General features: G+C 38.1%; 1 protein-coding gene across 1 annotated transcript in view; it reads left to right on the top strand.

Annotated features, from left to right (window-relative positions):
- The window catches only part of ERC2 (ELKS/RAB6-interacting/CAST family member 2), a 645944-nt gene that overhangs the window by 412504 nt on the left and 208511 nt on the right, over window positions 1-24929 (top strand). The window contains exon 12 of the mRNA XM_065408253.1: window positions 8968-9103. Coding sequence (XP_065264325.1) covers window positions 8968-9103 — 136 coding nt within the window. The remainder of the gene's footprint in view (window positions 1-8967; window positions 9104-24929) is intronic.

Here is a 24929-nt window from a genome sequence, read left to right as displayed (position 1 = left end):
TGGCATGCAAAACTTCCAGAGACCTCTTCACTGGCCCCTGACTGCTCTACTATGGAATACTGCTCCCCAATCTGAACACATACATCACTTGTTAATTCTCAACATAACACAGTCATTCAGATCATTATGTGCACAGTAAAATCAACACCACATCTGTGGCACACATCTGTCCACCCCAAATTTGTTGTGACATGAGAATCCTTCGGGAGTGCCATTGTATTCGAGGGAATGAGGATCTTCCAGTACATGAAATAAGATACTAAATAATATACTGAGATTTCCAATCCAAAAGACCCTTTTGGCATGCAATGCAAGAGCACAAAGAATTGGGCTCATGCCAAAGGTAAGCGGTGAGCAAGGTGGAAGGACACTAACGTCCACAACAAACACCACAACAAGCACCCAACCGAAGAACCAAATGGCTTTTCACTTCCACTTTGAATCACATCCACACTCCTCAGATATGGCACCACATCCACACAGGCCAGATGTGCTGACCTCCTTCATAAATGGGGACTGAGGGTTTGTCTATGCAAACATTTAGTTCATGGCAAGCTGAAGTGTGAATCTACCCTGCACGAGCCTGCCATGCTACATCTGCTGCCTCCTGACATTCATTAATAGTTTGTTAATGTGCTTAAATCTAGTCCTCTTTGAAACAGGATTAGAGCTTGTTATCATTTGCCGTTCTGTGTTGCACACTACAGGAAAGAAGCTGGCATAGGAAGTACTGGAGGGGAAGGGTGATGACAAGAAGCAGGTAGTTCAGTCAGAAAATATAAACCCCTTTATAGGGGCCAAATGTAAATTAGTTTATCATTTACTCTGCACTATGTTTGAAAACCATTTTTCATTGGAAGGATACACCATAACATCCAATCATACTAATTGAATAATACACTGCTTAAATTCAGTTGAACACCACATCAAACTGTTAGGACAGAAAGAGACATTTCACAGTGTGTGTGCCCTTTTTCCATGCAGAAATGGTTATATACTTAAGATCTACCCCAGGGGTGAGCAAACTTTTTGGCCTGAGGGCCACATTGGGGTTGCAAAACTGTCTAGAGGGCCAGGTAGGGAAGGCTGTGCCTCCCCAAACAGCCTGGCCCCATCCCCTATCCACCCCCTCCCATTTCCTGCCTCCTGACTGTCCTCCTCAGAATCCCCAGCTCATCCAATCCCCCTGCTCCTTGTCCCCTAACTGCCCCCTCCCGGGACCCCCCACCCCTAACCGCCCCTCATCCCCTATATAACTCCCCTGCTCCCAGTTCCCTGACTGCCCCGGCCCCTATCCACACCCCTGCCTCCTGACAGGCCCCCCGGGACCTCACACTTATCCAACCCCCACTGTTCCCCGTCTCCTGACCCCTATCCACACCTCCGCCCCCTGACAGGCCCCCCCGGGACTACCAGGCTTATCCAACCCCCCCGTTCCCTGTCCCCTGACCGCCCCCTCAAACCTCCGCCCCATCCAACCGCGCCCTGCTCCCTGCCCCATATCCAATCCCCCCTGCTCCCTGTCCCCTGACTGCCCCCCAGAATCCCCCGGCCCTGGGTACCTTACCGTGCCGCTCAGAGCAGCATGTCTGGCAACCGCGCCACCCGGCAGGGGCGTGCCACTCTGCCAGCCAGAGCGCTGCCTGCGCAGCGGCGTGGCTGCGGGGGAGGGAGAACAGCAGGGGAGGGGCCGGGGGCTAGCCTCCCTGGCCAGGAGCTCAAGGGCCGGGCAGAACGGTCCCGCGGGCTGGATGTGGCCCGCAGGCCGTAGTTTGCCCACCTCTGATCTATCCTATATGAACCCTTGTAAATGGGCTGATTTTCATTTGGATTTGCACAATACTTCTAACATGGATTGGCATATGATTATAAAAATAGAAAGGATTTCACCCAGATGCTGAAGGTATTTTAGTAAATAATAGAGAACTGTGTGTTTAAACCCATTTTGTTGTTTATTTCTAAGAATTAGCTTCAAACTGATACACAAGGTTTTTATCCCCCTCCCCCCCACCCCCCAAAAAATCTGGCAGTATAACGCGGATGGAAATATCTCTGCTATTTCTTAGCACTAACTGTTACTGATTATTTGTTGACACATACTGTTGTGTATTTCCTAGCATTAATGTTACAGTGTGATAAAAGTGTTTAAACTAAATTCCTAAATCTATTGTAGTGGACCTGATGACCCAGTGGTGGTGGTTCTCACCATCGTCTGGTGTATTTCTTGCTCCTCAATCCAAAATCAAATTGAATTGACTTAAAGATGATGCTGCAACTGTCAACTTTCAAGGACATGTCTAAAGGAGAGAGTGTCTATAATAATGCATCTGGGAGCTGGTCAGGGGTGCTCGAATAATTTGTATACGGGTGCTGACAGCCATTGAACCAAACTTTAAACACTTCAAACCAGCACCCCTAGTTCCAGCACCTATGGAGCTGGGTTTATACCAGTGGTTCTCAAACTTTTGCACTGGTGACCCCTTTCACACAGCAAGCCTCTGAATGCGACCCCCCCTTATAAATTAAAAACACTTTTTAATATATTTAACACCATTATAAATGCTGGAGGCAAAGCGGGGTTTAGGGTGGAGGCTGACAGCTCGCGACCCCCCATGTAATAACCTCGTGACCCCCTGAAGGGGCCCGACCCCCAGTTTGAGAACCCCTGGTTTATACCATGTCAGAGAGGAGTGTTCCTCATCTGGGTAGGAGATAAGATTCCCCCGCTCTCGAATATCCTCTAAGTCTTTAATGAAGATACAAACAAAAGCCTCCAACTCTCCAGTGCCCCAAAATCTTAGCTCCTGATTATTTGTCTCAGCCTGGGGGAGTTCAGTTTATCATACTCCAGTTACTGTTTTGTGTAACTCAAAACATGATTGAATTAACCAAAGGGTGATTTAAGCAGGAAAATTTTTGATTGTGTTGCTTAACTGAGCTGAGAAAATAAATTGCTGCGAAGAGGGTTGTGCTTTTTAATATATACAACAACATGGAATGTTGGCAAGCATATGCTTTTCTTGCAAATTCTATTTTCTGGTCTTAGAAGTTGAGTATAAAAGACACAGGTAGTAAATGGGCCTCGAGTCAGGTTACCTTATCTGTGTGTCTCTGTTAATCATCTAACTCCAACAATATAGCACAAGTTTAGTACTACTGTACAGTGCATCTGTCTTTCCAAATGTATTAGTTTTTTGGCTTTATCGTTGTCTTTTTTTTAATTTGTCTGCTTTTTTATCCTTATAGTTCTGTTTTATCTTTATTTATTTTTCATTAATGGATACCATCCTGTCTTAGTCTTGAACTGTTTTCTGTATGCATATATCTTTGATTTCTTAAATATGTTTTGAAAATTACAGGAAGATGAGCTAAATTCATAGTTAATTCTTAACACATTTCAGATAAGAAATAAAACAAATAGAGAAAACATACATGTCATAGTACTGAAGCAAGCTACATCGAATTTACCAGTTTGCTAAAAAAGTGGTCACATTGGAGCTGAGGGTTTCGGAAAAGGAAATGAATAGGGAAATTGCACAGCACACTTGTTGCTTTTAGTTCACTGAGTGCCTTGTTTTATTTCAGAGTTCTGTTCCCCATTTTGTAAATATCACTGTTGTTAAGTTTGAAGCTGTTAAGCTCTCACCTTCCATTCTGAAGCTCCCTTGGTGAAAACCTAACATTCCTGTACCATTACTTCATCTGTATCAAGTTCTCTGATACCCTGGATAGCAATTTTGTTGGCTATCCTATAAAAGTGAAGGGTATTGAGCTTCCCAATAGCTGGCCTAAATTGAGCAGCATTTAGGTCATGATAGCTTCCGTTTCCATTTAATGCAATAAGTTACTCTTCCAACTGAGAAAGAGAGAGACATTAAGGAGGGCTGGAAACATTGCAAAGCTGAGTGAATGGTCATAAAATATATTAATGCATCTCCACAGACAGTTTCATCAACAGCAGCAATAGTTTGCGCAAAAAAAAAAAAAAAAAAAAAGCTTTGTTCTCCTGCAAGCATTGATGAAAGCAGGGTCTTTGTCACTGATCATTGCTCCATACAGTAAAAAGATAAAGAAAACTAACAACACAAACACAGAGTTCTTTCTTTCTGGGTCAATCTCTAAAAATAAAAGTTCTCTTGTTTTTATTATTTTGCTTCCTAGATATTATCACGAAAACCCTTTGATAAAAGCGATTGTGTTGGAAATAATTATATAGAAGGACTTAAATCACTGAAAGTTCAAATACCAACCCATGTGTTTAGCTTTAGGGGAATTTCAGTTTGTCAAAAATGGTCACGAAACATATGAAAATACTATATTCTAAGAGGCCGATTATCCACTTGTTAGTAAGCAAATTTACATGTGCATATCTGTGTGTGATATTTTGGTACATGCACATCTGCATTTTAAATTGAAAGATTCTAAGGCCTGTGCACCAGATCTTTCTGTAGGATTGCACTTATTTGAAATGCACTTACTGGGGCAGGAAATGAGTCTTTGTCTCATTAAATTGGGTGCATGCTCAGCCAAATTGTGAGCTAGATTGTAACCTTACGATCTGACCTCACTGAAGGGTGATGCATAGTCCAGTGCCCCGGAAGGAGACTAGAGAATTAATTGGGAATCAGAGTCACAATCCTCCCCTGCTCTCTCCTTGTTCTGGAGAGAAGTTATTTTTGCTCTTTTTGTAGAGCAGCTTCTTCCCCTGTTGTGTCCCAGCTAACTACTCTGGCTGGCTAGTGGCGGGTGGGGAGAGAGCAGAGGAGAGGGAAGGGTCCTACTCCTCCACCCCTTCCTCACCCACTTGCTCACAGCAAGGAGTGTCAGGCCAATAGCTCTTGTTCTCTCTCTCTCTCTCCACTGCAGCTGGAATCACAGTCTCAGAAGTTATGAGTGGGAGGTAGGAGGGGGCCTTATTCCCTATTCCTTATCTGCACAGCAGAGTAAGGGTTGTGTCAATCTTGCCCACTGAGGGTGACCTCATTCTGTGAGTAGTCCCGCTAACGTGAGTAGCACCACTGAGTGAAAGTAGAGTGGCAGAATCTGGTCCTCCGTGAGAAAGGATTATACAGAAGTTAGTCCTCCCTGGGTAAGTCTACACTGCAATTAAAAACACGCAGCTGGCCCATGTCAACTGTCTCAGGCTGCGGGGCTCAGGCTAAGGGGCTGTTTAATTGTGGTATAGACATTCGGGCTCAGGCTGCAGCCCGAGCTCTGGGAACCTCCTACTTTCTGGGGTCCTAGGGCCCAAGCTCCAGCCCAAGCCTGAATGTCTACATCACAGTTAAACACCCCCTTAGCCTGAGCCCTATGAGCCTGAGTCAGTTGGCACGGGCCAGCCATGGATTTTAACTGCAGTGTAGTCACGCCCAATGAGGTCTCAATCCAGCAAAGAGTGTGATTAGTCCGTTTACTGTCATTGGGATTACTAATGTGCTTAAAGTTGCACACCTGCTTGAGCACTTTCTTGAATAGGGACGGGAGTGCACAAGAGAGAGCATTCCAGAGACTTCTAGCAATATAGTTTGATTATATTTCTTTTTTCTTTAAAAAATAATTAAACAAATATACAAAATACCCACAATCTAGCGGAGTCTCTCAAAACCTTTCTCAAGAAACGGTTAGTTGTGCATTTTAAGCACCCAGTAGTCAAGGAATGTCAGTGAGGTTTCCACTTGCAACCTTCATTCTATTTTGTATATGCATATTAGAATGCAATCTTTACTGTGAGCTCTGAGATTACTGTACTAATGCTATGCAAATGTACTGACCTTTACTGCTAAACATCCACCATCCATTTGTCTGATTATATATTGCCTCTTATCATAACCCTATACAGTGATCTGTCTGGAGCATGGATTGTCTTTGATTTGTTTGTATGGTGCCTAGCTCAGTTGGGCCCTAATCCCGGATTGGGGGATGTAGGCACTACTGCAATACAAATAATAATACTCACATGATCAAAAACTCTTTCTTAAATAATACATTATAACTTTCATACATATTTTTCTACAGCCTTTGTAAAGTGCCTCTTTCACACAGTGAATGAGGCAGAGCTCTGCATATCAGCTTTGCATACTTACATTTGTATGAAGTTCAGCAGTTCTCTTATTGTCATATACTATGTAGTAGTCAATAACAGAAGGTGCTACATTGTCTAAAATTCTAGAAACATTTGTATGTTCTATTGTATAATCTGAGAAATAGCATGGGATGATGTAATACTGCCACCTAACTTCCCATCTTCCCTCCATCTCTCACAGGATCAGGACATGCAGGTGAATGATGGCAGACACAGGGATGGATTTAAGTGGCAGGCTGTAACTTTATTAACTTAACACGGGGAGGTGTGCTGTATGTCCCACATCTCTCATGTACCAGGCATTGAAGTGATTTCAGTGCAGGGGTTACAGGACTCCCAACATACGACCCATAACTTAGGATAGACCATTCTCAGCCTACCTCTAGAATTCAGCTCACTTCTGAATCCTCTCACCCTCCCTCCTGCAAAGGGGTAGAAGGAGGGTGCAAAAGGAGTCTGTGAAGACTTCAGGCTCTCTCTTTCCACAGACACAAGGTCTACCAGTGAAACTCAGGTCTTTATTATCTTCAGAAGCTGGCCCTTTCGGCTTTTATCGGCACTGGATACCAGTTATTCCACTCTGCACTCTAACCAAAACCAATCACCAAGAAACAAACTATTATATGTTGGCATCCATCATTATATAGAGAGGGAGAAACTCCGAGTAATGATCTGTAAAGGATAATGTTCCAGTTTCTTACTCTGCCATCTTAACTTCTAATTGATGTAATATAAAGCATTTATACAGTCTCACTCTAGTAATATATAAAAATTAAATTGTGTGAAAGAACATTGCATTGCTAAGGATTTATCAGGTCTTCCCCAGTTCTGGAAGGAAAAAAGGGAACATGTCAAAAAAGGAAGGAAATTAATATGCTCTGAGTCCTGTTTCAGTCATTGTTAGTTTCTTGTACATCAGTGCCCTTGCCCTCAACAGTATTTAAGAGATAGTCATGTAATCTGGTTGCTGCTGCTTGATCTCAGAATATATGCGATTGCCCAACAAAAGTGATCTTGGGCCTGATTTTCCATTGCCCTGCACCTTGTGTAGTCCTTTACACCAGTGCAAAGTAAAAGTAAAATGCTATCAAATCATGATGTTAGCCGTTTACACTCATTTTTCACTGTTGCAAATGACTAAATAAGGTGCTGAAAACAACAAAGAATCAGGTCCTTTTTAGTTTTGCTCGTGGAAAAATAGAGGTTTCAGCTCCGTTGTCTACCAAATTTCTTTTCAAAATAGCAAAGCCCTTCTTCAACCTCTGTGGCTGGACTGAGATCTGGGGAAAATTCATTTAATTTTATAGTACTTGCAGTAAGCAGAGTTCTATATCTCTGATCAGACAGCATTGTTCCCTGAAACTTTTTAAGGCTTTTCCTAGTAGAAATACCGTAGGCTATTTTCAAGTAGTGTTAGTTTTTAATTTAACTGCTTTTATAAATTCTTACTCTTACATAGTTACTGGTGATTTTTCCATTAATAATAATAGACTATCTGCTGTATAATGGTGCTGTACTTACAAATTTGTTCTATGCCATTCTTTTCTAATGTGTTTTCCTTGAGATTCACATGAAAGTTGTAGTGTAAATAATAAATGACAGGCGCCATCGTGGGAAGTAGGTGGCGCTGTCAGTAGAAAACACAATTAAAATTATAAAACATGACCCAATTGTTGCAGCAGCCTAATATCTGTGCAGCAAATGTACATTGTAACTAGATCTTTTCTTAAAGTGTCCACTTCAGAAGCAACTGGGGAATTTCCTTATAGGCACTGGAAAATATCCCCTTCATTTGGCAAAAAAGGATTAGCCTGTAGATCTGATTAGGAATTTGCACATGACTTTATTATTATATAGATAAAAAGAAGCAAATTCCTCAGAATCAAAAGAAAGTCAAAGAAAATAATATCTAGTAACCCAAGCAGGTAGAAAATGCTGCTCTAAGAATTTTTTTAGAGCTTGACATGACAGTTGCTGACGATGTAGGATAAATAGCAAAAAAAAAAAGGTGTTTTACTCCATTCATCCAGGGAAATATTCTAAGTACAAGAAGCAGGAGAATTCCAAATATTTTAATAAATAGGATTCATAGTGAAATATGAGTCAACTTTGAAACAATTTAATAATATAATTTTTAGCTTAAGTTGAGCTCAGTCTTAACAAAATAAAATGTTTAATTCTGAGAAAATATTTCTAATTTCATGAAATGCTAGCCAGAAATTGATTTATTTACTTAATTCCTTTGTAGAAATCAGAATTATGTCATTTAAAAACATAAGGCTCCTCTGGTTTACATCTTTTCCCCCCAAAAGCCACCCCTAAATGAACTGTAAAAATATGAATGTGCAGCATACTTCAGCAAACAGCACAGCTGGAACATTCAGTATCCTTTACTTATTATTTCCCTGTATATTAATAATTAAATATTACTGCAAGGCCCAATCCTGTAATCCTTATTCAGGCAAAACTGTCTGTGAAGCCAATGCCTGTATGAACACTGCAGGATCTGGCCCATTGTCAGAAACTATTCTTTTTGAAGCAGGCAGCCAAACATACAACAAACTCTTTGAAAAAAATTATCTCTACTATGTTGTGTGACAGCAATGTCATGAGATTATACATCTTTTTTAGCATAAAGAGTGTTTGGAATATGTCTTGTGAGAAGGTTTTAAAGATGAAAATAATCTATGGGCCAGAATATTTGTTTTATCTTTGGAAATTTCATTTCATCTAGACCATTTTGATATATCATTTTAAAAACAGGATAAAATGTTATGTTTTAAACCTGACATCTGGTGATAAATCACATTCACAAGTTTAAATTGTAGCAAGAGATACGTGATTGTAGCCATCAGCATTAACGGGCATATGCATACAATCCTTAGACATATGAAAGATCAAAACAAGAAAGTGGCCAATCTGAAGCACAATCAACAAATGGAAAAAAAGAAGAATGCTCAGTTGCTGGAAGAAGTTCGTAGGCGAGAAGACAATATGACAGACAACTCTCAGCACTTGCAGGTGAGCTGATTTATTAATTCATAATTGTATGCTGGTTTATTAATTACACTTTAAAACGGCCAGAAAAAGTATTTTCCAATGTATGTGTTGTTTCAAAGATGCATAATGTGTCTGAACCTAGTGATCACTCAACTCCCATCAGAGGAGGCATTCATAAGCTCACAAGATTAGGTCCAATATGTGCTAGAAGGGGATCTTCCATGTAATGCAGAATAAGAAGACTCCGAATGAGAATTTGCTAAATACATTCAATATTAATCACAGATATGAAATGCTGACTTCTTGATTTGAATTGAGAATTTTAAATCTATATAGTATAGCCATACATTTCTCTCTTCCATTCATTTCACTTGCACTCCTTGGACCAAATTCTGCACCCAGTTATACCTATGTGACCCGACTTATGTACAGGGCCGGTTCCATGCACCAGCGTAGCAAGCAGGTGCCTGGACGGCCAATGAAGAGGGGGGCGGCACGTCCGGCCGTTCAGTGGCAATTCGGCGGTGGGGCCATCACTCCCTCTCGGAGCGAAGGACCTGCCGCTGAATTGCCGCCGATCGCGATCGCGGCTTTTTTTTTTTTTTTTTTTTTTTTTTTTTTTTTGCTGCTTAGGACTGCAAAAACGCTAGAGCCGGCCCTGCTTATGTATAAGTAATTTGGAGGAATGCTGAGTGGAATGTATTGGTCTTCTCTTCAGTGTAACGTCATTTTCCCTTAGTGTAAATGAAAGAAGGATATTCCATTTCCATTTCCTGACTTATCTCAAAATGAAAGGAATGTGAACGTATTTTTTGTTTTATGTGTTTTTCTCTGTAAAATAATTATAGAAGGTTAAGCATTATATTATTCTTACATATATATATATAAACATTCAAAGATTTAAAAAACAAGTATCACAAGGAAAAAGCAGAGCCTTCATGAACCAACAGCTCCTCATTTTTAAAGCCAGGTTTTTACCTTGGTTTCAGAAGAGTTTATACAGTTAATGGATCATCAAAATTCAGAGATAAAGATTCTGCAAGATAATCAGCTGATACAATTCAGTGATACAGTGTGTACAGAAGAAGTTATATTGTAGCAGAGACTAACACATAATTTTGATACCTGCGTTCAGTTATTATTTAGCCTTCTCTGACACTTGACTAAAAATAACCTCTGATCAAATGTATCTAATATTACAAAAATCTGTGAACCACCTGGGGGTGCCTGGAATCAGTATTTATAAGTAAAGTTTAAGTTACAGTACTCCAGGTGCTTGTTTGCTTGATCTGGTGGTATAATGGCTCCCTGAATGGTTTCTAATAGATGAAATTTGGCCTGCATGTGCTTTGTACTGTATTGTGTTTCCAGTGTGTCTGTGTGCAATATGGAGAATTTAACACCACTATTTGCTACCTAGTGTTGGCTCTACAGCTGCTAGGTATGTCAGAATCAGATATAGGAGATTATATATCATCCAAGTTCTTGGAAATTTTATAAATTTCAGTGTTGTATACTGCACTGTACTATATTATCTGGGTTTAAAAAAAAATAAATATTGAAGTTTATGTAGGCTCACCATGGACCATGTAATTTATAAGGATAAAATTAGATTTCTATAGTGCAGAATTACCATTTAGAACACTGAATTAGTTTTTAGAAGTTAATTTATCCCAGTAAACAGAATCTGATTTAACAGCCTGAGAGCGCTTTATTTTTGCCATTGATAATTCAGAAGGCTGTTGTGGTGGAAACATCCACTAAAAGATAGTTTCAGAACTCTCTTTCTGAGTCTTTGATGTGCTACCCTCAGAGAATACCATGTGGAGCTTTCATGTCTCTCTCATTTTATCTTCTTATATATAATTATAATGTGCCCATCAAATAGTACCAGAGTGATACCTTGGCTGAATTTTCAAAGAATAAACTCTGCCTCGGATATATCCCTCTTCTGCAACTCAGTTGCTATCAAACATTTGCCAGTAATTAATTATGAAAATGTTAAATAATTAAGAACAATTATTTTAATATTAAGATTCTTTATATTCATTACATTAATTTTTCATTTAAAATCTATATTTTAGAAGTCTACATGAGGCAGAAATAAATGTCAGCTATAATGTGTTAATTCCTGTATAATAGAACAAACTTACCTTGAGAAGGAATGCACAAGCTGTGGTTATCTTTATCAGGAAATTAAAAGATGTGGTATTTCCGTCCTGGGTGTGTTTACAACCTTTAGATGCTTGTTTCTGTAAACAGCAATATACCCAGTAATAGTATATCTGGCATATTGTAGGTAAAAAGAGGGGGAAGTCTGATACAATTGTTCAGAAAAACTGAATGACCTCTTCCTAAATGGAAAGTGCTTTAACTTTCTCTAACATGAGGGCCTTATTCACATGGGACAGTGATCCACAGGTTAAAGAGGCATTAAAAGATCCGACAAAACAAAAAAAGAGGTTAATCTCTCTTAGACTTGGCTTTTGCACTGGTCCTTGAAAGTTACCTCACTGTTGGTAGCTTGATTTCTGAACCACTAGGTGCCTTCTGACTTCACTGAAAGTTGAAGGTTCTGAGCACCTTGAAGGAGATGCTCAACACTTTGCAAGATATAATGTAATGTGAGTAAAAGTCAGTGATACCAAATCTTTATTTATAACTTGGGAATTGACATTATAGGGCATCTTGATCAGAGTCGTATCCATGATGTAGAGTTAGACTCTGCATTGCCCTAAGTGCACATGTGACGGGTCGGGGTACAATGAGCTTCCATCTCCCTTTGGGTAGTTGCAGTCCCTGCTTTCAGGAGGAGTGCTGGACTGTTCCTTCTCTACTCCCTTAGAAGTGAAAAGGAGGTGAGGCCATGGCTTTACCCCTTCCCACCACAAAGCACTAGCCAGCAGATCTAGCTGACTGCACAGGGCTTATTGATATCCTGAACCACCACAAAGGCCTTAGAAGCTGGCCTACGGCCTCTGTGTGCCTGAAGCTCTGGGATAGACTCTGCTGCAGAATGCTTATCAGTGCTTTCTCTGGGAAGAGGCAGCTCAACACTGCTCCTTACTGTGGCACAATCTAACCCATAAGTAAGGTGATCAGGGTCAGCACTAGTGTTGTGTTCTGTTTCAATGAAATCCAAGTTTTATCTAGTTTTACTAGTACCCATTGCTGACTGGCCATCTGGATAACTTTTACTCACTCCTTGCTCTGACTTCTTTCTGTCCACTCCCTGTTGATGTCTGTTGTGCTTTCACTGAACTGGCTGTATTCTCCTGCTGTCCGCTTCCTCAGTGAATTAGACTGGCTCTCATTCCATTGATTAGGGGTGCAAAGCAGGTTGGATTAAAGGGCAAGTGTTCAAAAGCAGGTAAGTGAGGAATAGAGAGCTCATAGAAACCAATGTCAAATGTAAAAGAAATCTTTGAAATGTGAAATGGAGATCTTTTGGAAATACAAATGACTATGTTTATAGAAAAGACTAGACTGACCCAGAGTGCTGGCAGTAGCTCAGAGGTGATTTTGATTGACATCTGAGGCATCTGACTGAAGGTGATTTTGACTTAAAACTTTAGCACCTGGTCATATTAAATAATTTAATTTATTTGGCATAATATAAATACTCCTGCAAACTTAGTTACAAAGAATCTGGCTGGAGGGATGCAGTACAGATGCTTTCTGCAGGTCTCTGAGCTTTTGACTACATTTGTGAGCATACTGAATTTCTACTGTGTTTGGCTTTTGCTTTCTAATATCTCTGTTCTAAATGATACATATTGTAAATTAATTAGATTATAATGAGGTAACTTGTGTCCACTCATTTTCTCTCCCAATGAGGAATTAGCCCACTGCTGGAATATGGATATTTGTTATCAATTGGAAAGTATGATAATACTTTATATCAGTAGATAGAATTTGAACCTGTGTGGCTTCTGCTTAAATCCTTTATAGTGAAATGGGCACATAGTGAATTCATAGATGTGATTTTAGTGTTGTCCCAACTAACAACCAGATAAAATGGAAAACATAGTCAATCTTTATATTAAGGTTCCATTTATAAATAGTATATAAATGGTTAATACATTATTAATGGATGTTTTAATACATGGTGAATCAATTCTTATACATTACTATAGAGTCCAATAGCTCAATATGTTGCTTTATTCATGTGGCTTATATCCATCTGTAACACCTTCTACTGGATGTGCTTATAACACATATTACTCATGTCTGTTATATGCTTATAACATCTGTTAATAATTTATTAACCTTTTATAAACCATTTATAAATGCAACCTTAATGTAAAGAGTGACCTAAAATTCTTTGACCAAGTATAATAGATTTTTGATACTATGTGAGGCCATAGCCAGCTGGCTGTGGCTCCAAGGGTCTAATATGTCAGTTCAGGACATATCCTGTGCTGGAGCACAGTGTAGCTCTGGCTAGATTCCCTTTCTCCCCAGGCAGGGCTCCTACACTGGGAGCTGGGAAGGAGTTGGTGCGGGAGACCATAGAGCTGGCTCAAGGTACTTGGAGATTCCCCTAGAGCAGTGGTTCTCAAGCAGGGGCACGTGTACCCCTGGAGGTACGCAGAGGTCTTCCAGGGGGTACATCAGCTCATCTTGAAATTTGCCTAGTTTTACAACAGGCTACATAAAAACCACTAGCGAAGTCAATACAAACTAAAATTTCATATAGACAATGACTTGTTTATACTGCTCATATTCCAGTTGATTTATTTTATAATTATACAGTAAAAATTAGAAAGAAAGCATTTTTTCAGTAATAGTTTGTTGTGACACTTTTGTATTTTTATATCTGGTTTTGTAAGCAAGTAGTTTTTAAGCGAGGTATAACTTGGGGTTACGCAAGACAAATCAGACTCCTGAAAGGGGTACAGTGGTCTGGTAAGGTTGAGAGCCACTGCCCTAAGGGAAACCCAAGGAAATCAGTTAGCTGGGTTTCCATCTAGTTTATACAGCTGGAGCAGGGACAGAGGTTCTGTCCCTAAATCTGCAACTTGCTATATGATAGGTTTCAAGAAATTCAGAAGTCAGTAGTTTCTGTGAAACCTCAGCCTCACAACAACATCAGTTTCTTCCTGAAACTTATAGGCCTCATGGCATCCTGTGCATATACAATACTTTTCACTTGGCTAAGGATGAGGCACCTTTAAAGCTGGTTAAGCATTGAGTATCTTCCTTGGCTTGACAATCTCCAGACTTTAGTGATCATGTCTCAGAAGATTCTAGACCCCTATTGTGGTGGACAGTGCCCGAGGATGTCTGCTGAGGGAATTCAATTCAATCTCCCTTAGCTGTCAGTTTAAATTGTGATTGATGCTTCAGGCATAACTTTAGGGTCAGATTTGGACTGCTATAAAATTTAGGGGCCTTCAGAAATATGAGGAGGCCTGACTTCAGAATAATGTCTTGGAAATTAAGGTTACTTATATGGTTTTCAGAGCTTTCCTTCCACAAATCAAGGGCAGACCTGTGCGAATCCTGAGACACACCATGTAGACACTGACACATATTACAGAAATAGTAAGAGAGGGAGGAGCTGCCCTTGTCCATTTTGTCAAGAAGCTGCGTGACTTTGAGAATGGTGTATCAGGCATCCCCTCTCTTCCCTGGCTCTTCATCTGTCTTGCAAGCAGATGACTTGAGCAGAAATTATAGTGATCAACATGCATGGTCTCTCAAACACTTTGTGGTGACTCCAGTCTTTCATGGATGAGGGACTTCTTAAATACTTCTCTTTACGGCAAGTGGGAACAAGAAATATACTTGTTTGGGTCTACAGGATAACAGGGATGCTGGTTTTCTGTCTGGTAAAGGAAGTTGTACACATTCCTTCCTCTACCATTGGTGGTATAATATTGATAAATGGGAAAAGAACTGTGCTGGAGTTGGGGGTGTAGCTCTGTATATTTCTTTTTATTGAACATTTGGTTGCATGAGGGATCATGGCCATTGCTTTTTGGAGGGTCATGACATCAATGCCAAAAGTGCATAGGCCCCTAGGAAAACTTGAAAGTGGATATACTGGTAATCTGTGTGAAAGACTGCAGCTACTACTGTTGGTAAGTACCCTCTCTTTCTCTTTAAAAAAACAGTAATTCCTGCTACATTTTAAACTTTATATTAGACTAAATTATGCAGTTTATTGTGGATATGGGATCAACAGGTGGCTATCAATACACAGTTTTTTCAATTGTGAAATTAAGCATTCAAAGAAGAAAGATTTTTACCCCCCTTACTATAAAGCCAAAGATTTGTTTACATTTTGAAGACAAAATATTATCAAAACATGTATAGATATCTGAGGTTATTATAGCTGTTTATGATAAATTTTTTAAATTTGCAGTCGAAAGGCTTGTTTAATTTGAGTATTTCAGTCTTTTCCCTGGCCCTCAAAAATCTTTGGTTCAGTGTTAGGTTTTTGCAGCTTTCCACAGAACTTCTCAAATCTATGTTTTCTGGTGTGGATTCCAAGCTGTATACCTGTCTGTAAAAAGTTTTTAAAAACCTCAACTATTTATCTTTCTGTTGTTCTCCTTTCTCTTTTATTACAGGACAAGCTTTCATGCTATATTGTGTAGATATCAAAATAACTCGCCAACATGTGTTATGACTTGTTACTTTCAGCATACTAATTTGTTTGTTAATAAATATTGAGTTCCCAATCCTCTCAATAAGAATAAAATTAAGTTTGTAAGGCAACATCCAGTTAAGAATGCTTACAGACCATCTCCTGTTTTGATATACTAATTATTTATTTTTGTAAAAATACGTTTGATTTTTTAAAATAGGAAAATACCTTTGCTTACCAAAAGTAGACTTAGCATGTCTTGATATGACTTACATGGTGGAAGATATCAAAACATTATCTCCTACCCTGTGTGATCCCAAAATTTCCTCTTATTGATAACTTGCAGTTCAAGTAAATAGCACTATTTTCCAATAAGTGGATGACTGATTTTGTAGTTGTCAGTCTTTCTCTCTCTCCACCCTCTAAAGAGGAAGATGTAAATGGCAGGAATTGGGGGAGTGGAGAAAACTGGCTAAGAATATAGAATAAAATACTCCGATCATCATATGTGCTTACAAAAACTTATACACTAAAACAATATAAAGGTATCTCAGACATAAAGAAAATCTAAGGTCCAGTCTTACTTCAACCTGTTCCATAATTGCTTGAACACTGCTAATGAAGGGACTGGACATAGCCATTACCTCACTTCAGCATGGCTTACGCACTCCCTTAGAAGCACGAGCCACCAACAATCTCAAATCACAGCAGTGTGTCTGGAAACCAAATACTTTAGTCTGAAACTAAATACTTTTAAAAGTACTCTAACTTATCCAGTGGACTTCACAAACTGTACGGTGATTATAATGTTATTTGAAGAGTATCTCATGTGCTCCAACCACAATATTAAACAATGGAAATTTACACATAATACTACACAAATTGTTCTTATCAAATACAAAGTAAATCATCAGAATAACTTTCATAGGAAACAATTCTACTTGTGCCTGATTATACATCTTATAAATGTAGAATTCCCACTATAAAATTTGAACAAAAACATGACGTATTATATTCATGCTGAGCACAATAACTCAATTGTGTGTGTGTGTATTTATCTAAACAGCAACACACATACATCTCCCAAGGTAGATTTTTGGGCCAGCAGGAAGAGAGAAGTAAAAAATGTTCATTGCCTATTTTGTTCTGATCTGTTCAACTTCAAAATCTGTTTCTGTCATTTCCCCCTCAGATTTGTCTTTTGAAATTTTTTTTGCCTCCTCTGTAAATTTAAACAAATAAGTTCATAATAATTCTCCTGAAAGCAGGTTGAGTAGAAGAGAGCAGAGGACTGTGTCATGAAGAGAGATTTTTCTTTGCAGCAAAACATTTCCTTTTCTTTAAGAGCAAAGCAGTATACGGTCCAGGTTAATCCGGAATATCATAATCTGTGATTTCAGTTTATCCACTCTACTATTGCTTTAAGTGAATTGTTCTGCAGCTATTTTCAGGCAAGCAAATTGGTTCTAGGTTTGTAAAAGTATGATTCTCGCCATGTGAAAGTCTGTAGACACCCATTCAATTAAATTAGGTCCCAAGTGATTTAATTCAGCACAAAACTGTTTCATGCTCTACAATTCCATTTCCTCTAGGACCCCAACAATCCTTAAATTTGAATTCTGTATTTATTTACCAGTTTGTTGACACATCGGTATAATTTCTACCACCCTAACAGCACTAGAAATATAAGATACATTGAAGACAGAATGTGTTGTCACATCTCATCTCTCTAGTCTTCTTAAATTAAAATATAACCAAAACCTAACCAAGCGGTATACCTGATGTACATTTATTATGGTATGCTCTAGAAGGAATTTTCTTTCTGACATGTCAAAAACAGTGATATTAAAATGTTTATAAAAAGAGAAGATTTGAAGATGAGATGAAGTATCACAAACAAAAATGAATACAACAGTGTAATCTATTCAGAGATAAAAGAAGCAGCGTGACTGTAGTACACAGATGTCAGTATGCATTTCTGAATTTTCAAACAAGGCAGGATGAAATCCCATCCATGAAGTTACAGCTTTGTAGTGATTAGTATTGAAACACATACTGCTCCCATTTTCAGGACTTTCAAAATCATAAGTTATTGTATTCAAAGTTAGTTTTAACTAAGGCCTGGTCTACACTTACCCCCCAAGTCGAAGTAAGCTACGCAAATTTAGCTACGTGAATAACGTAGCTGAATTCGACATACCTTACTTCGAATTTACCGCGGTCCACGCGCGGCAGGCAGGCTCCCCCGTCGACTTCGCGGTACTCCTCTCGCCGAGCTGGAGTACCGCAGTCGACGGGGATCACTTCCTGGTTCGATTTATCGCGTCCACACCAGACGCGATAAATCGAACTCGGAACTTCGATCCGCAGCCGTCGAGCTACCGGGTAAGTGTAGACTAGCCCTTAGAGACAAGCTAGGTGAGGCAATCTTTTATTGGACCAACTGCTGGAAGAAGGGACAAGCGTTTTAGCTTCACAGAGCTTTTTCTCGGATCTGGAGAAGATAACCAGAGTGTCACAGTTAAAACAAGGTGGGATAGGTTGTTATGAATAAGAGGTTCACACATGCAGTAGGAAACCACTTAGAATAAACTCTGCAATTAAGAGTTAGCATAATTCACCCCTTTACTGGGAACTAAAAACCATGGACTTAACAGAGACACTGGTTTTATGGCTTATCACAACAATTTGTAACACAGCCTTAATTGCTCACTTTATGCTAACGGATCTCTTGCAGCATGTGTGAACCCCTTATGCTTAACAATCCGTACCACCTTGCATTTAGCTTGGACACTCTGGTTATCTCCTCCAGACCTAACAAAAACTCTGTGAGGCTTGAAAGCTTGTCTCTTCCACAAACAGAAGCGGGTTCAATAAAAGATATTACCTCACCTACCTTGTATCTCAAATATCCTGGGACCAACATGGCTACAATGACACTGCAAACAACAACGTTTTTAACTTATGCATTTATCTGAAATTGGATCTGTATCCATCTCAGAAAGATGTTGTAGCATATTGAAGGTTTTAATAATTCTGGTTATTTTGTGTAAATACAATTTTTGGCTTTTAGTCATTGGCTTTCATTGTGGGGGAAGAAGGAGCTAAGGTTAGGATTTTGCCTTTTAGGTTACAATTACTCCCTGATCTTCCCTCATTGTGCAGGGGGGAAATGCATAGTGTGTTATACTTTGGTTGTTTCAGTCCTTCTCTACAGCCTGCTAGCTACACAAAGATGGGGTGGCGAAGGGGAAGGGATTGAGAAGAGAATTAGCCCACATTCTTCTCTCCCTTCCCCACTGAATTTTAAGTGATGCATACCTGGGGGGGGACAAGTGTACTAGACCTTGGACTTTGTGCATGTGGTGGGGGAAAGGCTGTTTGTGCCTTCCCCTCGGCATAAAAGCCATGGACAATCTGGCCTCTTGTCTGGAGAGCTTCTAACACAGTTGTTGACAGCATAGGTTAAAAAGCTACTTACATTTTGGAAGATGGCAGAATTCAGTTGGATCACAATACATATAAAAAGGTTGTTTTCCTTTCTTCACTCATGAATTAATACAAAAATTAGAGAGATGTGGTAAAGATCTGTAGGCAGAATTTGAGAGTATGTCAGGTTTCAAATATATCAGCGTTAGAGTTAGAAAAGAGGCCTCCTTTAAAGCTTCTGAAAAACTGTTTTGGAAAAATGTGAGTAATAAGTTAATTTATTATTATTAAAATGAATGACAGTTTTGCTACCCTGAACCAGGTACCTGTGCTACCTGAACATATCTGTGGTGAAAGCTGCAGTTTAAGAAAAGATTACAGATCCCGAGGCTCATTACTACACTTGGTGCTTTAGAGCTCTAATTTAGTAGCATTGCCTACAGAGAAGTATTTTCAGCACAAGCTTCTTTTCTGTTTTTCACACTAATTTTTCATTACTTAAATTGGATACATTTTTTCAGGTCTTGGCAAATTCTTTTTGGATAAACAAGCCAATTTCAAGTCCAAATGGGCAATATTTGTAATTTTTGGCTTTCTCCATATACTGTCTATTGAGTTAATGAACTAACATATGAAGAAATGTAAAAGCCAATATTTTATGCCAGTTTTCTGTAATACATCTGCAAAATTCTTTTCAATTTATTGCCTGAAAACTGAAGTATGTTCTTGTATGCTTCCGTTTTCAAATTATAGGTTCCTTAGGGATTGTAAAGTTTCTTCTTTTCCACTGGTTAAGCTGAAGTGTGATCAGTTTAAAAAAAATAAGGAGCATATATGTATTTATTTTTACCCTTTATAAAACAAGAGGTATGAAAGGAAAGAGCCTAGCATGGTAGATTACACAACTGTGCACATCAGTGATTTGTTCCTGGGCACTTCCTTTGCCATTTCTCTGCTTCTCTAATTATAGTTGAATTTTGCCAGGATAGGAAGTGTAACTAATAACTTCAACCTCAAAAATGTCCAGGCCTCAGCAAAAGGTATAGTTTATTATGAATTTCACACAGTTCACTGAGGAGTTTTTCCTTCAAATATTTGGGGGGGGGGGAAGCAGTTGCATTTTTGAGAGCATTCATCTTGTATGTATTCCTATAATGTGCACATATTTATCATATATATTTTATTTGTTCTTTAAATTGAGGAAATTGCCTCAACTACAACGTATTGTTCTTATTTTGATGTTGTATACTTTGTACTGCGATTTATGATGGAAGTCATAGAAAAGCTGAATCTGCTTCTGATGATTTATTGCAATAAGTTTAAAAAATAGCATACATACAAAATCAGAATAATCAAAATAAATACATTTAAAGACACAGATACCTTACATACATTTGAATATTAATTCAGATTGTTAACATGAATGAACACGTAGGCATTTTTTTTTCTTGGCCAGTGGAGGTTCCATAAGTTCTGGATAAATTCCATATGTGTTGCTGAAATGTGTGTTGAACTTCAGCCAATGTTTTAAGATTATACTGAAGAGAATTTTTCTAAAAGGTTTCAGATGAAGAAAAGTTCTAAACTATTTGAGAGTCTACAGAGGGCAGAAAGGTTGATTGGTAGGTCTGAGGATCAATACCAGAAGTGTTTTTCTTCTTTTGGGATTTGCTTTGACATTTGTTTTCATTGCACAGTGTAATTCCCAGAAGCCAAAACTACTTTTGTTATAAAATGTCCCTATAGACAATCTATGAAAATCATATTTGAAGATCAGTTTCTAGTAGACTTGCAGTCTCTTAAAATCCTTCTTTCTTTGTAGTAATTGATAGACTGACAGAAATGACAGTGTTCTGTACAGTGTATTTTTAACTGACCATTTACAAAAATATGTAATATCTTATAACTACAATTGTTTTTTCATTTCATGTCTTTTTTTCTTCACCAACAGTTATTTACATACACATATTCAATAACTTGAATATAATTCTTAAAAACATGTTAATCTCCTTCAGGATTTGTGACTTAAGCCAGGAGAACTATAGAACATTACGAATACTTCATTATAACAACAATGGTAATATTGTATGCACTTCTGGAGCATCTTTCATCTAAAAGTTTGAATGTAGATTTCCCTATTTTAGCAGTGTATCAGAAATAACGATTTTTCTTATTTATTTATTTGTTTGGCAAGCAAACCCAATATATTGGTCAATGTCAGAGGACAGGATACTGAGCTAGATGGACCTTTGGTCTGACCCAGTATGGCCATTCTTATGTACTATGATTTTAGGTGGGATTGTCCAAAGTAACACAGCAGAAATAGACCTAAAACCTGGATCTCCTGACTTTTAGGGCTTAAATCCATTAAGCAATACAGTAAGATATCCTGATATCACAAACGAGGTTTTACTCATATATTCCAGTTACAGTTACTTTAAAATCTATGAAAAATTATTTGAAAATATTTGCATGTTTCATTAAAAACATTTCTAATGACTTTCGAATAAGGGTACAGTTTATAGAACACATGCTTTAATAAACGTTTTGAAAGATGTCTGTTATATGTATATGAATGGGCACTTTAAGAAAAATAGTTCTTGGAAAAAACCCCGAAACAATAAGAAACAGGGAAAATTTAATGTGATACACCTTTTTTTCCTCCTCTGGGTATTTATGTAATAACTCACACATGTGGGACTCCTGTAATCTCCAGGGGGCAATCACATTCAACGTGTATCAAAAGAAATAGTTCAGTTAAACCAACTCTCCCTACCAGCAATAATTACCACAGGTTTACAGTGAGATATAGTTGCAAAAGGTTAGTCAGTAGGGCATCTGCAAATCAAGTCATATGTCAACTCTACATCAATAACCTCATTATAATAGATGTTAGTATTTCAGCACATTACAGTCCAATATAGCAAAACACACATAGCTAGCTTTTTAATGTTAATTTTGACTTATAACTTGTCCAGTATCTTACCGTTATATATTTAAACACCTTAGATTATATAAATTATAATCAATGACAAAGACAATAATTTAGACTGAAATTCTGCAAACAAAACTACAATAAAATGTCTGAACCTATTTATGCAGTTGTCCTTAATTTAACATGAATTTGGGAAGTTTTATTGTGTAATGTAAAGACAGCTTCATGATGTAGATTATCCTATTTAAGTGGTTTATCAGAAATGATGCTTATGCTGAACTTTTTTTGGCAAGCAAACCCGTTTTCTTATATTTGCTGACATAATTTTTCAGGTGCTACAAATATAACTAATTAGCTATATACTGCAAGAAGTTCATGGAAAATACTTCGCTTCACTTTCATTCAGATCACAATGTTTTTCTACTTTCTGAAAATAATAAGTGACTAGATTGATAGGTTGTCTGAAGAAAATAGAAGGCTTTGAAAAAACTTTGAGTAAAACAGGCCATATGAGGGTGAAATACCTAATGTCATAATTTCTTTTTGTACATATGTGTGTAGCATATGTTAACCCAGTGTGGCTATTTGTCTCCCTCTAGTGGCTAGACCATGTATGAAGGTTTATGGGTCTGGTACTGCCTCCAAGCTAAGGCACCTGGTCCATTAGCTTGGAGAAAGAAAGGTTACTTAGCTGAAATGGGCTTTCTTTGAGTAGATTATCAATAGCACAGATCCATACCATCTGCACTCCATCCCAATTGTTTGCACTGTTCATTGATTTCTGAAAAAGTGGGAAGGTGTGAAGGTATGGGGAGGCTGTGCCTCCTACAACATCCCATAGCTTGAGTTGAAGTCCCTATCTCTCCCAGTAATCAAACCTTTCAGGAGCGTTGCGAGCTTTGGTGCAACATCAGTTACATCCTAAGAATGTAGTGGATGTCCACTGACAATCTACTTAAATAACTTCAGTTATTAATAATTAACTTTTCTATCTGTTTTGCTCCTGTGATTGGTAGGTAGGTTATGCAAGGTAATAGCTGGTATCTGACTTTCTTATTCATTGAATAAATTATAACTTACCATTATGGAAAGAAGACAAATTCATTTAAAAAACATCCAAAATAGAATTGTATGGTAAAAATAGAGTTGGTAAGATATAACGGACAGATGTGAAGCTGATATGTAATATTGTTATGAATACAGAGATATAACTGTTTTATGAACCCTATATGGGACCTGGTCAGGAATGGGAATTATGGTGTATTGGATTATTAGAATTTCCTATATGACTGTACTGATCTAATGTAATAAGGGGCTGCGTAAAGAGCAAACAGGAAAACATGAAAGAACAGTAACTGCCAGTGAGGAAGGGAGAGAACGGAATGAGTAGAGGAATGTTAGGGAAGACATTAGGGCTCCTAACTGGATCTGGAAAATATTGTATGCTGTATCCATCCATCACGGGAAAAAGACTCCCTGAGTAGAAATAGATGGGAGCAGATCCTCAATGGTGTAAATTGTAATAGTCCCATTTTATTAAATGAATAAATTAATTTTAATTGAAAACAATGGAACTATGACAGTTTACACCAGCTGAGGATTTGCCTCCAGTGTCTGTGGTTGTGACCATTGGAGGAGAGAACAGGCAGTTTAAAAAAAGATGAACCAGTTTAAAAAGTTTACTCTGTACATAATTGGTCTGTAGCAATGTTAATTTTTTAAAATCTTAAACCATATAAAATGTTGCTGAATGGATTCACGTATTAAATGGCATTTTGGGGAATCCAACATACAGAGGAAAGGGCCCACTTGGGATCCCTTATCAAGTTCCAGTGAATTTAATAAAAATTTATTTTGGTGTTAAGTTAAACATTGGAAATCAAAAGCCAGTCCCAGAGAAATAAAATGAATTGTAATAACTGAAAAAGCAACTTGCAGTTGTAAAATTACTGTTTTATATGTACATGTAAAGAACTGATATACAGTAGCCTGCTTTTATTATGATTATTTTTAGCTGTGAAGTAATTCCCATTGGATGGGGTAAAGGTTTACTTAATTAATATGTAAAGATTTCAGTGTATCCTTGGTTAGATTAAATGTCATCACAAGTTGAAATCCTTATTAACTTTTCAAATAAAAGAAACATAAAACTTTTCACTTGGAATTTTTCCATTCATGTCCTATGTTCCTCTGATATAGATTTGCATAGGATTTTACACTTTGAATTCCTCAAGATGGTCCTGTTTTAAAACTGTGAATGAATTTGTCTCCATTTTTCTTTGAAGGTTAGTTAAAGGTTTTATTGTACTTCATTCTAAGAAATATTTTTTTTAGATTTTCCTCTCTGTGTCTGTGAGGGTATTCTAGGGACATACCTGCACTAACTGGAAATATTTTAAAGATTGCATTTGTTCCTTGGTTTAGCTAAGATTTATTTAATAATACTGCAGAATAGCAGCAACTTAGTGAAAGAGGTATTTTACGCTCGTTCTTTAGCCATGTAGCGGTGTCATACTGGTTGGAAAATTGTTCCCGGAGAGTAGTTGTCAGTGGTTATGCTGGAAGGGCTCAGTTCTGGGTCCGGTTCTGTTCAATATAATCATCAATGATTTAGATAATGGCATAGAGAGTACACTTATAAAGTTTGCGGACGATACCAAGCTGGGAGGGGTTGCAAGTGCTTTGGAGGATAGGATTAAAATTCAAAATGATCTGAACAAACTGGAAAAATGGTCTGAAGTAAATAAGATAAAATTCAATAAGGACAAATGCAAAGTACTCCACTTAGGAAGGAACAGTTGCACACATACAAAATTGGAAATGGTTGCCTAGGAAGGAATACTGCGGAAAAGGAATTTGGAGGTCATAGTGGGTCACAAGCTAAATAT

This window comes from Emys orbicularis, chromosome 7 (assembly GCF_028017835.1).
Source record: "Emys orbicularis isolate rEmyOrb1 chromosome 7, rEmyOrb1.hap1, whole genome shotgun sequence".
NCBI classification, from domain to species: Eukaryota; Metazoa; Chordata; order Testudines; family Emydidae; genus Emys; species Emys orbicularis.
This window is presented reverse-complemented; position numbering and strand designations above follow the sequence as displayed.